A 17,184-nucleotide genomic window follows, 5' to 3' on the forward strand; every position below is an offset into this window, starting at 1 on the left:
ACTATGCATTTTTTGTCTTCTGTGACTTACAATCCGGTGCGACTTGTACTCCAGAAATCCCATTATTTCAGGTTTTTTCTGGTAATTCTGGTACAGTTCTTGCGCTCTCCAAAGATAGGGGTCATCTCTTCCCTGACTCCAGCAAACTCATCAATTACACACAATTTTCTCACTGTTCCACTACCTCATCCTCTCTAGAGTCCTCATGTGCGCGCACACACAGAAACAGAAACATACTCTCCCAACCTAAAGGCTTATCTCACTCCCTTTAATTCTCAGCGGAGTCTCTGGGGAGCGCAGACAAAGCGCCGGGCCTGTCTGAAGGGGTTTCTACCCCATTGTGATTTATGAAAAGACTCGTCCACATCATCTGGGCCCATCCTTCGCCTGTGCACACCGCTGCTTCAACTCTATCCTCCTCCTATGTAATCCAAATCCAAGGGTTTTATCTGGCACATGCATGGAAAATGATGACAGTCTCCTGGTGCTTGCAGATGAAATCCCAGGAGTAAGAAATAATGTCTAAATGTTGTGGTGGTTTAGTGTTTCCTTGTAGGTGGGTTTAGGAAGGAGTGACACCAATAAAAGGGAAGGTCAGTGGTGTTAGGATGACAGAAACATGAAGATGAGGTTGTGCAGCCAGAGCTTAGAGAGACGGCTGTAAATAATTCCCTTTTACCTCGCGGAAGCTAATGAGGACGACAGATGAGATGTGATGACAGATCGGAGCCCCCCGCGGCACACTTGCATATTGACACACATAATAATCATCGACGAGCAGCAAAGAGGCGGAAAGCAGTAAGAAGTGGGTAGGTAAACGATAAACAGACTGCAAAGAGAAAACAGTCCCAGAGAGCGGAAAACAGGACGAATGCTGAGACATGAATGTGTGCTGGGCTGAGATTAACCCGCCTCTTGCGTCAGCCCGGCAGCCGCCTCTCCCTCTGAGATTACACTCAGCGCACCTGTAACTTCACACTTAGAGTGGTGATAAAAGCCAATCAGACGTGAGAATCTTGCTTCATTGGAAATGTGTCTGAGCTGAAGAACAAACACGAGCTGTCAGGAAAGCTGCTTTGTGAAGAACAAAGTGTTCCAGACTAAAGATGCTTTAAAAAATGGTTGTTCAATCACTTGAAAAAATGATGTACTGCTGATTTTGCAACAGCATGAAGATTAAAGGAAAAAAATCCTCAATTTTACCTCAAATTTTAAATGTAATTCCACATAATAGAATGTTTTGGATCAAAACTGGAAACACAAAAACAGAAAACAATTTGGGTCACATCACGCACATGGAAGACGCTATCTAACCTGACACCACTTAAAGCCTGTGTGCCTCTGTAGGCGGCAACGTGACTCATGTTTTTAATATCATTGGCTTCTTGGGAAGAGGACTTCTGTCATGGCATCTGGAGCACATAGCACACGGCATGGCTTCAGCTTTCAGGAGCGTTGAAGGACCTTGGAAAGGCCCGTGTAACGTCTGCAGCATGTGTGTCAAACCTGTGGGTGCAACCCAGCATGCGCTGATTTTACTGCAGGATTCAGAGAAATGAAAAGCAGTTTCTGGGACAAATACTCTTTATTAGGATCACCCTCAGGCAAAAAAATGTGTGAGCACAAAAAAAGCGTGTCATCGTACAGCTACGTTCGTTCATGTTTGTGTGGGATATAGAGATAAATGCAGGGGGTGAGGAAGACGTCGGGACTAAACATCATGTTGGTGTTTAATCTTAGCACTGTTGGTGAGCAGAAATACATTTCTCCCCGTCTCATTTTGTGTGGGATTCCTGCGTCATAATAAGCTGCCTGCCTTTTTACCATGCAGTTGATTAACAGTTAATTATGATGTACCATGCCAACACAAGTCACATGACATTTTTCCCCAGTTACAATGCTAACACTAGCAAGTGTAAAAGCTGTAAAATGAGCAGACTGTGACCCTAAAAAAAATAGCCTTGAAGGTTAGACTGAAGCAAAAAAATAATTGCTAGGATATGTTTCACTGCTAATTATGTTTAAAGAAATATCTACTTAAGTTAATGGATGATTACTGGAGATTCCCAGAGAACTCAAACGGCTAAAAAATGAATCCTAATAGGAGATGAGGATTAAAAGATATGAAAATAATGCTCATCCTTTTTATACTTCATAATTACAATCCAGGTTTAGCAGTTCTTAAGTACAAATCAGAGTAATAAGTAGTTTTAACATTATTAAATGTCAAACCCTTTTCTTAAGATATTGTGTGATGTATGACATTTTATGATGCATTTGTCATACTAATGTGTTAATTACAGCTTTATTTAGAAAACGGTAAATTTGATCACCCAATTAGGTGAATAATTAACTACTATATTATAACTTATTTAAATTATGTGGGGGAGGTGGATCTATACATGGATCGGTAGACTTTGGGTTTACTGAAAACGCATGAATCAGATGTATAATTGTCAGGATTCTATGTGTGAGTTTTTGTGGTGCTTTTGTCATGTTCTGCTTTTAGTTCAGGGGTGTCCAAAGTCAATTCTCGAGGGCTGGTGTCCTACATGTTTTCCAAACAACTCGCCATTGAAGCTCCTTTTAGGCCAAACACACCTAATCCAGGTAATTAGCAGCAGATAAGGCAGGGTTAAGGCTAACTTTGGATACCCCTGATTTATTTAGTCAACCTTATTGCATTCAAGTGTCTGGTTTTCAGTCCATCATGGTCAGGTCATCTGCTCTGTTCTGTTCGGTCACCGTTTTTGTTTCTCCTCATCCCCCTTGGCTCTATTTCCTGTTCCGAAGAAGGGTTGCCGGGACTGCTCCCCTTCATGTTTGCTGTCCCTGGAGAGAGTCGCCGGGACTGCTCCTCTCTTGTCTGTTCCCGAGGAGGGGTTTTGATACCCCTCACATCCATCTGGGTGCTGGAGCTCTGTTTTCTAGACTTGTTTTTGCTCTGCACGTAAGGGTCCCCTTCTCTTGGGTGTTTTGGGCATCTGGGATGTGCCCTTTTGGAGAGGGGCACTGTCAGGATTATATGCTTGGGTTTTCGTGGTGCTTTTGTCATGTTCTGTTTTCCGTGTCAGTCTCACTATGTTCAGGTTAAATCATCAACAGTGGTCTTCATTCAGTTAATCAACCTCAGTGTATTAAAGTGTCTGGTTTTCAGGTCATCTGCTTTGTTCTGTTCAGTCCTCATGTTTGTTTCTCCTATGGGTTTTCTCATATTTCAGTTTATTTATTAAAATTATTACTTTTTGGCCACCTTGCCTGGTCTCCTGCTTTTGGGTCCACAACCAACAACACTTCCTGATATACAATAGGATTTGTATTCTTTTTTTGGCATTTAAATAGGCATTCAAGCCACAAAAATATGTCTCAGCTAATTTTAAATGAATCATATTGTTATTATAAATATTGGGGTTAGTGAAAGTGCAAAATGTACCACAAGACATGAACACTTTGACAACCACACTGCCTCTTCATGCTGCACTCAGTCCCCCGCTAATAGAGTTCCCGCCACCAAAGTCCTAACAGCCTCGCTGCCCTTCATTTGTCAGCGTTCTGGGCTCTGGCTCAAGATGCTGACCTGTGCTCTCTGTGGCATCCAGACTGCCTGCTAGCTGCTCCAGGAGGCGTGCTCTGGCTGCGTTCCTGCGATGTTTTTTGCCCTCGTAGTGCTGCTGGGCCATCAAAGGGTTGTTGAACCAGGCTCCACAAAGGCAGCAATACTTCCCAGCCTCTCTGCCGCCGTTTCCGCTGCCTACTGCTGTGGGCCAGGGGAGAGCAGGGGGCGCAGGGGGGCAGGCAGCGGGGTCTGTGGGCAACGGGGTAGTCGGAGACGAATCTGGAAGAGAGACATTGTGAAGAATTTCAAAAGGAAAAACTAATAAAAGCGAGGGTGAAAGGAAATGCCATTTCAAGTATAACGAGGTGTCTAAAACCTAAAAAACATCAAATAAAAATGTGTTCATAGAATACATGACCTTGAAAACGATGATTATTTTTTATGGTCATTTTCTCATAGTCGAATGACATCTAAAACACTTGAACACCCACTTGTACATTTAGACATTTACCAGCTCTAGTTTCAGTTGTACTCTTCAAAGCTGTTAGCAAATAGATTGCTGTAGGCTGTATCTGTGGAAATTAGACGAAGGTTGGAAAAAGGCCATTTGTACTCCAGGGTCCAGTCTGCAAGTGCTGGCTTTTTGCCCACATTTTGTGTACGGCTGAAGCTTCTCTCTCTTTTTTTTTTTTTTTTTTTAAGCCTCCTTCGTTTTCTTGCTCCTCTGAGGGAATGAAGGAAAAAGGGAAATGGCAGACTTCCAGGTGACCTGCTGCACACGACATGACACTGGTTACCATGGTGATTGCCCATTAATAGCTTACGGCCACTGACATGTCCACAGGACGCTGTTGCGGCTCTCGCGGATGACGGCTGCGCACGTGCGAGGGAGTGCGCGAGTGACTGTGCGTTCATGTGGGAGTTAGGGTGGTGGAATGAATGTTTTATTTCAGTCTTGGTAAAATGTCTGTGCACGCGTTTGCGTGAGCGTGACTGAAATCCCTGGACAGGCTGTTTGCATGTGTAAGGTACAGTACGTGTAGCAAAGGGATCCTCCTGGGGGGCAGTTAGGTCCACAGACTGTGTGAGAAAGTGTTTGATGCCAGATGGCGCGTCCAAATGTGCCGATTTACCATCCACTATGTGTCAATGGTTGTAGAGTCATCCCAACTGGCTACACAGAAGCAATGCTTCTGTTTTGACAAAGTTTTGACATTTTTACTGAAGGCAAATCCACAGTCTTTCTGGCTTGTTTGAGCCTCTTTCTTATCCTATCTGTAGTGGAGCCGGGCAACATTTCAGACAAATCGTGCATTTTGTGGTACAGGCACCAAATTTGGAAAAATCCATAATGGCATATACTCAATTGTAACAAAAATATTCAGTGTCTGTTTGCTCCAGTCTCAACAATATGAGCTTTTCATGCACAAAATGCAGTCTTTAAACTTGAGGTTTACCTAATACTATTAATTGTATATATTTTTAAATAATATTAAAAATATTGAATTTTTTTGTGGCTAGTAGGCATTTCTGAAAGAGGGGATCCTAAGATATATCCATGCAAAATTGGGTGTTTATACCACAAAATGCTCAATTATTTTTATTAACCTGATCAAATACTGTGAACAGGTAGTCCTAAGTAGACTTAGCTTTAGCCTTGCCTGTTCATGTTATCATATATTTTGTTTCCATAAATGCAATTTGCCAGAAAAGAAATCAAACCCAAGAAGTTTTTTGTTTTTTTTGCTTCGTTTGTCTTATTTTTGGTTCTGTGGAAAAGAAGGTGCTGAGTGACACTGGAGAGATCCACTACTATCTTTCTCTTCTTTGCTGTTTGTTCTCCCAATGGATTATTTTCTTTTGTTTCATTTTTTAAACATTTCAATTTTGATTTTGTCTTTAGTTTTCCGAAATTTATTTCCTTTTTTTTTTTTTTTTATGGAAATCGGAAAAGGTAGGTACTATGGGGCATCATGGACTGGATGACATTTGTCTATCTTATATAAGTATGCGTATGTAGGAGACACATTTCAAAAGACTCAAACATCATCATAAAAGCAATGTCTCAGAGTACTTCCTTTTTATGTTTTGTTTTTTAACATTTCATTTTGCTTTAAGGAAATTGCGTTAGTATTCCTAAATATTTTTATTTCATTTTATTATTTTTTTTTACTATTTCTGTTTTGACTTCAAAAATTTTGTTTTTTATTATTTGTTTTCCTCTTAAGTGTTGCTGTGATCTTTAAAATGTTTTTGCATCAAGTGATTTGTTGGTGTGATTTGCACTTCGGGGCCACCGTACTTTTATCCTCTTCTGACTGTGATCTCTGTACACTGGAGCAGAAATAAGTTTTTCATGGAGTGGGTCATGGGGATTGTGCATGAGTGTTTGGAGAAGGAAGTGGTTGGAAGTATGTTAGGGGGATGGGATGTGCTCCAGGGAGGAAACCCAGGTATGATCTTTGCTCACCCCCCTCAAAACAGTTTCTTCAACATCCATGGTCCTACTTCTCACTATTGTGTTAACGTGTCCATGAATGAAAACGACAGCATCCGTCATCCTGCATGTGTGTGCCTCTGTGCCAGTGTGCACCCAAGCCTGTCAGCTTGGTTGCATCTTCTGTGGAGCGCTCAACTCTTGAGTGTTCGCAACGAGTAGCTTTGACTTTAATCTCTCTTGAAATCCACTTCTTCTCTTCCAGGTTACTTTTCCTCTCCCCTTGTACTTGTTCTCTTGTGCCTTTTTCTCCAGGTCCATCTGTCATTAGACCACAGAAACTCCAAAACAGCAATAGTACAGAAGTGACAATTTTTCACAGCAGGGCAAATCTTAGCAAAAGTCACTTAAGGTTTGATAGATACATCCCATTTTGTTGCAGACGCACGCTTATGGAAATTTCCCCTTTTCATCCAAATTGAATCCCATTATGTAAAGTTCCCTTGAAGATAACCCACTCGCACAGATATTTAAAAAAGCTTCTCTTAAGCAGTCATGAACTTGACCTAAAATCAGTCAGTGAATAGTTAAAAAGCACCAGGGTGCCTCTCTTTCATTTGACTTCATGGTTTTTGAAGTACATGCACATTTCAGGGACTTTTCTGCCCCTTACTCACAGGCAGAAAGTTTTGGCTAACTCCTGCCTTAAGCTTTTAAACACCAAACGCTTTGAACTAAAAATAAATCAAAGCTGGAGTGTGTGTTTGGATGAAGTCCATGTGTTTGGATAGAGGTCAAACTATCTCGGTTGACCGACCTGATTAACATGCTCATTACTGATGGTTCTGGGTAGAAACACAGACAGTCACATCAGATAAAAGCGGGGGTTGAAATTTGAATATCCTACTACTGGCTCCGTAATGGACTTGTGAACTGTCCAGGGCGTTTCTGCCTTCGCCCTGGAATATCTGGAATAGGCTCCTACTGCCATATGACCCTGCACAGGCTACAAATTCTCACTCCCAACTCTTCATATAGGGATGTATGAGTCGGGCCCTATCCGCGTCACTTTGACATTTTGGGTGCCCTCAATTCATTCTTTTTTGACATGCTGGCTGTTTCCATTAAATCAGGAGTCCCCAACCTTCAGGATGCGGCACCAATACTGGGTTAGGGTACGGATACCAATACCTGGTTAGGGTAGCAGTACTGGTTTGCGTCCCAAGGGTTGGGGACCTCTGATTAGTGTCTGTGGCCAGGTACCAAGCAGCCGTCAGACCGGTACCGGTTTAGGTTCCATTGGTTGGGGACCCCTGATTTAATGGGAACAGCCAGCACATCAAAAAGTGACAAGTTGGGGACACTCGAAAAGTGACACGGAGGAGTCCAGAACCATACGTCCATATATGACGAGTTGGGAATGAGAATTTGTTGGCACAGGACTTTAGGAGAATAGAAGACGGATGAATGGATAGCTCCAGGTCAGGTAATTGTTAGAAAACTTTTTGACCTGAGCAGAGACCTTCACGATACTGGACCACTTTCAGACTATTTCCAAATAGAATTTTACTGTGCAGAGGTTTTAGGCACACGTGGAAAAATAAGCAGTTATAAAGAATGAAAACAGGAACCATTCTGGAGCTGTTCTTTCTCACTCGTGGCCTTAACTGACCTTCAAGAATAGCGTATTTCAATGAAATACTGACAAACAGAAAAGAAATAGAAAACCAACATAGAGGTTGTGTGTCTTCCAGCGAAAGTTATTGTTAAGAATTCTCAAGGATTTCTGGTAAAAAAGCTTGAGGGTGGTGTGTGCAACATTCAGCCAAATTAATCGTTATTTTGACCAAGTTGTAAAGCGAAGCCGTTTAAAACTTGCAGATTTAGTCTTAAAAGAACCAAGGGGTAAAAATATAATGCAGTTTTTCTAAAACTTTACTTTGTTAAACTTAGTTTTCTGTGCAGAGCAGACAGGAGTAGCATGTAGAACTTGTTGTGCTTCTACTGCTCATCTGATGTTACTGTTTTCTGCCTTTTTGTCATCTAGAGACGGTCTGTCACCTAGGGAACTGTCAAACACTACATCCTTTCCAAGCAATTATCTCTGAAACTTGAGAAAGGGGATGCGATCAGTAGACAGTGAAACATTTAATTAAAAGCTCAACCAAAAACCTTAACAGATTGAAAGTAACGGAAATGTTTCACTTTACAAAGATGTGTTTAAAAATGCATGATGTTGTCATGGATATTCTACATATCTACATGCGTGTACATCAAGTGGTTAGACAAGTGTCAATGCTCAGCAGTGAGTATGAATTAAAATGGTTGATAAAATATTGAAGATACCTGTGTTTGTAGGGCTGGCTGTGGCTGCGGTTAGGTTGGGCGGCTCTCCCAGCACCAGACGGACTCTTTTGGCATGGGTTTTGCCCTGGTAGTGTGACTGCGCCACAATCGCGGAGGTAAAGAACATGTTACACAACGTACAGCACTTGTTTCTGTCTACTTCTGTCTCAGCACAGTCCTGCAGATGAGGAAGAAGGGGAAAAAAAGAAAAAAAAAAGATAAATGTCAAGAAATGAAAGGGTAAGCAAGGTGAAAAGGGAAAGTGGAGGTTAAAAAATGTATGGTGAGCGAAAAAAAAAAAAAAAAAAAAAAAAGTAAAGGTGAAAGTGAGAAAGGCAAGAGATTCAGGGAGAATTGCAAGTGGCAAAATGTACATTTAGCCCAGAGCTTTGGACTTCTCTCACAGACACACAAACACACTCGCAATGGCAAAGGGATGGATGATCAAATATTCATCTGTCTCTCTGGGCTCAGTTTGTGGCTTGGCCCTTTCACCACTGCTGCTTCATTACTAATGATGAGGGGGAGTTGCTCCCCCGAGGGAGAGAGGGAATACAAACATAAGACCAACCGCCTGACTGACACAGATGTGCAAACACACACTTACAGCCATAAATTCACACGCCCAGCCCAAACACATCTGTACACCCATAAATATCCAATGCTTCAGAGGAAAGAAACCTGAAATTCATTATTATCAAATGCGACGGGACCGATCGATTTATAAATGAATATTAGATGCACCAATGTACCACTGAAGTGAACAAAACTTTTTTAATGTGCTCATAAACACACAAGCTCACAAACAGAACCTAGTTATTCCTTTAACCCACTTGTGTGTGTGTGTGTGTGTCCACATCCTACACTCCCTACAGCTCTAGTTAGAACCAAATTGTTTTCAGCATCTCACCCCACTGGCCACTCTTTTAAAGTATAATGGCAAAATTCATATCATACGCTTTAAACCGAGGCACCCCAAGGCTCATTATTGGGGTCTATTCTTTTTGAAATATGCAAATTCCTTTGGCTAAATCATCTGCTCGCTCATGTTTTTGTACCACTACAATGCTACTACTGTTCTTCCCAGTAGCTTAAACCACATTCTATACTGTTCTTTGAAGAAGGAATTCACTGGAAGAGGTTGTAATGGGATGAAGGCTCTTTGTCCTAAAGCATCAGTGGCAGGCACTCCTCTTCCAATCTTATTAGAAACCAACTCTATTTTGTGGACTCCTACTGGTCTTTCACATCTTTATTTTGGGATTTCTTATTGTACACTTTAGCTTTCAATCAAGCAACTTTAGCTAACTTCTGACTGTGTTCTTGACCCTTAATTGAGTACTTTTCTTTTTAAGCTTCTTTGAAAGAACATCTCCTAAATGACTAAATGTTAGTGTAATTTAACTAGTAACAAAGTCTAGTTTTAATGCTAAAAGCAGGAACATTTATCCTCTAGTTCAGGGATAGGCAACTCTTGAGGGCTGCAATCCTGCATGGATACTCTGCTCTGGCATGTTTTAATTGGCTGGACACACCTGGACCAGGTAATCAGTCACAAGTAGGGCTTGGATATCTGGAAATCATGCAGACACTGCAACGTTTCTAGCCCAACTTTGAATGTAGACCCTGTGCTGGCCTCTCTTACATGAGCTGGGAGCTTGTTCCATAACGTAGAGGCTTGGTGGCTGAAGGTTCTACCTCCTACTGTACTTTTAGAAACACAAGGAGTCCTGCATTTTGTGAGCGAAGTGTTGTGTTTGGTTGATAAGGGACTATGAAATCTTTAATTTAGGATGCAACCTTATAGATTAACAGGAGAATGTTGAACTTGAAGTAGAGCTTGATTAATTGCTTGAAATGGAATGGGAAGAAGCAAACTTACATAACCCCACCCCTACTTAGATGCTTTGTTTACAGTTTTGTAATGATTTTGTAATCTGTTCTGATCAGATCAAGTCAAATTTTTTTCAATTAGCAAAGTTGTTGCTTTCTTCGTCAGTTTGTCATTTATTCTTTCACCTTTTAACCCTTTGACACCAGAGCTTTAGCTCCAGAGTTGACATTCTTTTAACTAACACTTTTCTCTGTGACAGAATCACTCAATTCACATTGATTGTGTGAACAGTCGAAGGGTTATATACGTTCACACCGGCCTCTTTAAAGCTACTACTTTCAATGAAAGGTCTATGTAATATGTGCGTATATATGTGCGTTTCGGGCTTTCACGTTAAGAACCCTCGCATCCACAAGATGATATAAGTTTTTAAATACATTTTTGGGCTCTACGTAAAAAATGGGCAAATATTTTTGTAAGAGTTGAACTTTCAATCAGAAACTCAGATTTGGTAGTGATGTATGAAGAGTCTGAGACAGACTGGCGACCTGTCCAGGGTGAACCCCGGCTTCGCCCATCAATAGCCGGGTTAGGCTCCGGCACCCCCCGCGACCCCGAAAGGGACAAAGCGGACAAGAAGATGAATGAATGTATGAAGAGTGTCCCTTTTCATTTACATTTAAACACTGATCATGGAGGAAATGCTAATGATTATGGTTTGTGTTCAGCTGGATTTATATGCCAAGTCTTTTGTATATCGGAATAGAGCTGTGAAAGGGAAAAGCCTGGGGCAAGATTTGTGAGATTTGCACCGCTTCAACATTTCCCAACAAGCCTCTTCAAGCTGCAGGTACATGTGCTGGTATTGGGTAGTGACAGTCCAGTGTGAACACCATAAGCTAAGAATACGCTTTTAGCCCAATCTGAACATACGTCAAACATGAACATAGCAAACGAATCGTCAAAGAGTGTGTGTTATTTAGGGGTAGATTGCAACATCTTCAAAGTTATGTTAGAATTTCCATCTAAAATGTAAAATGACTTGACAAACTTCAGACTTCCTGTCTGTCTGCTTTCAAGAGAACATTAATGATTCCCCTGTCATAACCTTCACAATAAAGTATGTTTTTAAAGTATGTATTTATGTAGTTTTTCATAGCTAAACCTCTTCATCATGGTTACTTAAATCAAAAGGACAATAAAAGAAAAATGTCTTAAACTCTATGTGAGTCCACGGGGGCATGCTGCTCATCGGGGGACGAGTGAGTGTGTGTTGTGTCAGGACTGGTTAGTGTCATGGGGAGTGGACATGTGACTTGAGGACACCTTTACCTTCCAGGCGTAGCTTTGTCTTCCAGCTCCCCTCCCTCCTCTTTTTCTCACCGCCTCCCTCGTTTCTCATCTTTCCGCCTTGCCTTCAATCTCAGCCTTTTACTCTTTTACTCCCCCCTTCCCTTCCTGCTTCCTCCCTCCCCCTCTGGGCACCAGTCTCACTGACTCGGAGTGTTGTGGGATGAAATATTTATCTGTATTGGCAGGCCTTTGCCACCCCCTCCCCTCCTCGCCCTCTTCCCGCTTCGCCTCTTTTCCCTCCCCGAGTCTGTCCCCGCTGTGATCATGTTAAAGGTTTGTTATGAAGCGTGCCACACCTCCCCCTCTGTCACCCGGCGTCTGACTTTTTTCTGAGGTGGTGAGGAGTTTAACCACACACAAAGCATTAGCTCTTGAAACTAACAGTCGAGTATACTCCAAAAAAATGTTGCATATTTGTATTTAACGTAAGGACGGGAATTAAAAAATTAATTACAAATCTGGAAATAAAATAATTGTGATTAATTAACATAAATCATTATTTTTTTTACTTACAGTCTTTGAAGACACTTATCCTAAAATAATCATAATATGAAATCACACACAAATTTGTACATTTAGAACGTTTATTTTTAACCCTTTGGAAGTTAGGGTTTAAAACTCAGTTTTTGTCTACTTTTGAATTTATCTCCATTTTCAATTTTAAAGACTACCTGCTTCCTAAATTTCTTATCATTTTAAATCAGCAACACCGCACTTATGTAACAAACCTTTATTTTGTCCTTTTTGTATGTTGTATTCACACACTAGACACACTAACACTAAAATTATGCAAAAATAGAAAATTCAGTTGGGAAAAATTTAACTAATTTTACTGTAGAAACTCCAAAAATGCTTCACAAACTGTTTTTACAACATAGAATGAACGTTTTAATTGTAATTTCATAAAAACAACAACAAAAAAATGCCAACAAGCTAATCAACACGTTTTTAAAAGAAAATACTAAAAATCAAGGCTAAAGTCAGAGCATGCAGCCCAAAAACAACAATTTCTCTAAGAGCACTGCTGGCTACATTTTTCCTGGAACTCCGTTTTTCCTTTTTTTCTTCTTTTTTTCCCAGCTTTTTCTTTTTTCTCATAAACTTAATTTATTGTGCTTGTGGAAAATAATAAAAACATTTTTTTTGGGAGAAGTTTGACCCAGCTGTGCACCTTCATGGCAGTGGCGCTGCTGCTGCTCTGCAGCCTTCAGATAGAAAATTATTCTCCGTCTTATTTATTAAAATTGAGGATCGGTTTTGTCCATAAACTGCAAATAAATCCCATACTATCTATCTCAATCACAGTATGTAAAAAAAAGTTTACGTTTGTTTTAGATCGAGTTTTATTATGCTGATCTCACCGCTGCGCGGCAGGATACTGGAGCACGATTAATAAATATTAACGAAATCATTATGTTTTATTAATCGCACGAGTTAACACGTCAACATTCACAGCCCTAATTTAAAGTAAAAACAAATTATTAATAAATATTTAATTCATAAGGGTAGAAAAAAAATGGTTTGGCAATAATTTTCTGTTTTGTCTGTAGAAAGGCTTTTTTGTTCAAATCACTTTTCAAACTCCTTTTTGAGATCTGCACTCTGTGTTTCCACTTTAGGTACGACTCCAATCATTTTGAGCTGTTGTAAAAGCATTCCCAGTCCTCTTTTAATGATAATTATGCTGTTTTTCACCAAAATTAAAGAAAAAAAAAAGGGAGTTGTTTTCTAGGACGTAGTTTCTGCAGAGTGGTAGGAGTTCATCAGAATTTGCCTCCAAGTTGAAGTTGTTGGTGCAGAAGTAAGCCTCTAATTATATCCCATCATCCCTTTGTTTTCACGCTCTCCTGCTAGCTTTCTGCTCTTTACAACCCCAAACTAACATTAATGGAGCAACAAAAAAAAGCCATGCAGTTTTGAGCTCCTCTGACGTGGAAAATGAAGACGTTCATGGATCTAGTTTTGTGCATCAGAATGGAGCGGAACAGTTGGACTTTGGCCCGCAAAATGAACTTTGAGAGTTTAAATAATAGAGAAACGTGTGAAAATGTTCATGCCTGTCTGAGAAAAGTTTATAAAGCTTATACTGAGGAGTTTAACAGCCTTTAACATCTGCAATCATACTTTGCAGATTTTAAATATCACGGGTTACTTAAAGAATTTAAGGATTTTGTCCAATGCGATAAACGAGGGAACTAGATTCCACAAACCTCCTGCAGAAGGCATGGATTCCACAAATACTGGTGTTCTTTTTCAAGTCTGTTCTTTTTGGGTGGATTTTGAGGACAGGGATCCTGAAATGATTCATTCTGGCAATGTACAGGGATTTCACTTGTCAAAACACACTTAAAGTAACAGAGGCAGTCAATAGAGAGGGAAGTCTAGTGTGTTTTTTGTTTTTGTGGTTATGGAAGGTTCCTAAGAAAGTGAAATCAGCAGGAAGTAGTGAAGTGACAGCCATGATGAGAGGTGGTGGAAAGCTGTAAATACCAAGAAAAGGAAATGTATTGTTTGTGTTACTAGTTTTAATCTGAGGAATGAGCTTTTTTTTGACAGAAAAGTACACAACTTTAAAAATTATTTTGCAAAACTGGTATAAAATTTTACACAAATATTATTTTTTTCCCTTTTTTGTCTTTCAGAGCATGAATTATGAAATATGTAAGAAGACTGTGTGTACATGGAGGCTAACAGTACATTTGCAATGATAAATTTGGAAATAGAAACATAACAATTTCAAGAAAAAAAAACAAAACTTTTTTGCACAGTTTTTGCACTTGATCAAAACTGGCATTTTGCAAAACTGCAATGGAAACCCCCTTTTTTTCTTTTTTTTTATCAAAAGCACTTCTTGGTAAGAACTAGCTGCCCATAGCGATGGGCCCCACAGCTCACCAAAAGTCAAGCTTGACATGCAGACTTGTTGGATCTACAGCTCCTCTATAGAATCACCAACCACTATTTCCCAAAACCGCTTTATCCGTAGCTACTCCCACGTAGCTTGCCGCTCTATTGCCTGAATAAGATCCCGACGTTTCCTTTGATAAATGATGATGAGCGCTCTTTGTTTTAGAAACAACATGGTGGCTGATACTTTTTTTGCCTCAGATTGATTATGGACATGTTCTTTATATGCATGCCTAATCCACCCGTCTTCAATCACACAATGCTACGTAAGTTATAGTAATTTTTTTTTTTACATTTTAGACAAATAAGTTTACCCACAAAGAAGCTTTTACTTGAACTGTGAAAGTTAGGACACCAGTGATTTAATGACAGCTCACGGAAAGTTTTGGCTAATCTCTAGTATGTGTGGGTGACAAACACGTGAATAATTGCCAGCTCATTACAGCTGCCACTCCGCAGAACCTCTTAGAACAGTCTCTGACTAACTGTTTTTCTTCATCATCTGTCGCCGCCGAAACTCATCTACCTCGCTGTTTCTTTCGGTTTGATTTTTCCTTTCACGCCTTTTCTCCGTCCTTATTTTTGTTTTCTCGCTGTCACTACCTTTGGCTCCTCACACAGCTGGTAAGACCGACTTCTGCGCGGTCTAATTACTGCGTGTGTGTTTGTTTGTGTGCACGCCTCCTGCATGTATGCCTGCTTATCTTCTGCCCAACACTGGCGCCTAAACGGTTGAATATTTGGAGTTTGGTCGACTTTGTTCTGATCACGCACCTAACAATAGACCTCTAATTAGTTGTTATTTCATGCTTTGTTTGTTTTCCGCTCATCCTTTCTTCTCCCACGGCTCTGTGTTGAGGCGATGTGGGGAGCATCACTGAGCGACGGAGGGAAACAGTCGTTCGAAGTTTGAAGATGCTCTTAATTGAAAGGGTCAACAGTTCAAACGGAATATCAAAAGGAGAATAAAAATAAAGTATTTATTTATTTGCCGCCTGGCTGGTGCAGGGAAAAAAAATCCAGACAGACAATGGAGAGAGAAAGAACTCATTGAGTCTCCCTGCTTTCATCTGGGAACACCTTTATGACCTACTTTTTCTCCCTGTTTGCTGTGACAAACACTTTCACCTACACACAAACACAAAAACCACAGGGCATAGAATTTTAACTTGGCATTTCTCTCACTCAGCGAAAGGAAATCTTTTCAGTCATTCCCACCGGACTGGAGCATTTCCATGGTACGAAAACAGACGTGAAAAAAAAAAAAAAAAAAAAAACAGTGAGACACTGTGCCGCAAAGATATGTGTGAAATCTCCCATGGGAGGAACAGCGAGATGAAAGAAGAAAGTTTATTCTAAACTCCATATATCCTCCTTTCACATCAGTTTTCAGCACCATCTTATTTCCAATGTTGCGACTCTGCGTGAAAGGCTGCAAACAAATTGCTCACAGTGGCACCCACACTTCATTACAGTATGGCAGATGAGGGCAGTGTGTTTGTGCGAGTGTGCGAAGCCTAATCTGTTTATGTGCATTCAGTGTCCCATATGAGGTGGCGGCCGTGACGCGCTGAGTCACATCTTATTCACTTAGGGAGACAGATGGAGACCCAGGTGTGCCGATTTCTACACTATTTGTGATGCTGTACGTTAATGCAAAAGAATTTCTCCGAAAAGCTGTTGCATTTCCAGGGTTTTGCTGGGGGTTTTTTATGCTTCATTTAATTACAATTTGCAAATTCATTGTTCAGCTCAATGCTTAACAAATGCTGTAGTTACTGTTGATGGGAGCTCCAAACCCACTTTATCAAGAAAGCATGTTAAATCAAACTTTAGGGGCCAATTTAAGTCCCACTTCAATTCTCTTTCTGATCTATTTTTAATGCATTCCCAGTGTTTTTTTAATTATGATTTTGATGTTTTTTAGCCAAAAACTTAAAAAAAAAAAACTGTCGTTTTCAAGGACATTATTTCTGTAGAGCACTAGAAATTCAATGGAAATTTGCCTCTGAGTTTTGGGTGGGACTCCTGATGCCAAGTAAGCCTTCACTCATTTCCCATCATCTGTTTACACTCTCTCCCTCTAGCTTACCGCCCCTCACAACCCCAACCTAATATAAGGCCTAATCTGCATTTTAAGTTTAACTTTATTTTTTAAACCTGACCCTCAAAAATAAGGGGTATAAAGTCCCATGTCGCTCTAAGAAGAGCTTTTCTTCACGTGGGTGCACTCTAAACCACAGACGTTTACATTTAAATGTAAGTAATGACTATTTATTGTAGCATGACCTTTTTAAAGTGATAAAAACGCTCTTGTTCTGCATATTCAAGCGCTGGAAGCTCCCCGCTAACGCTAGCGGATTGGTGATTATTGATGACGTCATCGAATGAAAGTGTTTCGTACGAAATATGTGACACTAATTTTTCATAACTCTTCGTTTGGAGAGCTAAATGAAGGGCAAGGGAAAAGGGAAGAGTTCAGATTGGGCATAACATTACCGGTGCAACAAAAATGGTGAGGAATATTGGAGCTATCCAGCCTTTTGAGCCAGATAAGTTCAGACAAGGAGAATGGTGGATCTAGTTGTTTAAAAGCGGATGCGTCGCAATGGTGTGAAAAAGGGAGGTTGTGGCTATGGAGTGAAATGAGTATCACCTTGATTTATACATGCTTAATTCTTGATTTGTGCGCAACTTAGGATTAGAGTCTGCGTATTCTTGATTTGTAACTCATAAGAGGATAGGTACAAA

General features: G+C 40.4%; 1 protein-coding gene across 3 annotated transcripts in view; it reads right to left on the bottom strand.

Moving 5' to 3' along the window:
- The window catches only part of zgc:171482 (zinc finger protein), a 94,022-nt gene that overhangs the window by 43,196 nt on the left and 33,642 nt on the right, over positions 1-17,184 (bottom strand). For all 3 annotated transcript variants that reach the window (XM_036215489.1, XM_024297809.2, XM_024297808.2), the window contains exons 4-5: positions 8,340-8,517; positions 3,578-3,835 (exon numbers count right to left, since the gene is read on the bottom strand). In XM_036215489.1, coding sequence (XP_036071382.1) covers positions 3,578-3,835; positions 8,340-8,517 — 436 coding nt within the window. The remainder of the gene's footprint in view (positions 1-3,577; positions 3,836-8,339; positions 8,518-17,184) is intronic.

Source organism: Oryzias melastigma, linkage group LG15, assembly GCF_002922805.2.
Source record: "Oryzias melastigma strain HK-1 linkage group LG15, ASM292280v2, whole genome shotgun sequence".
In the NCBI taxonomy this organism is placed as follows: domain Eukaryota; kingdom Metazoa; phylum Chordata; class Actinopteri; order Beloniformes; family Adrianichthyidae; genus Oryzias; species Oryzias melastigma.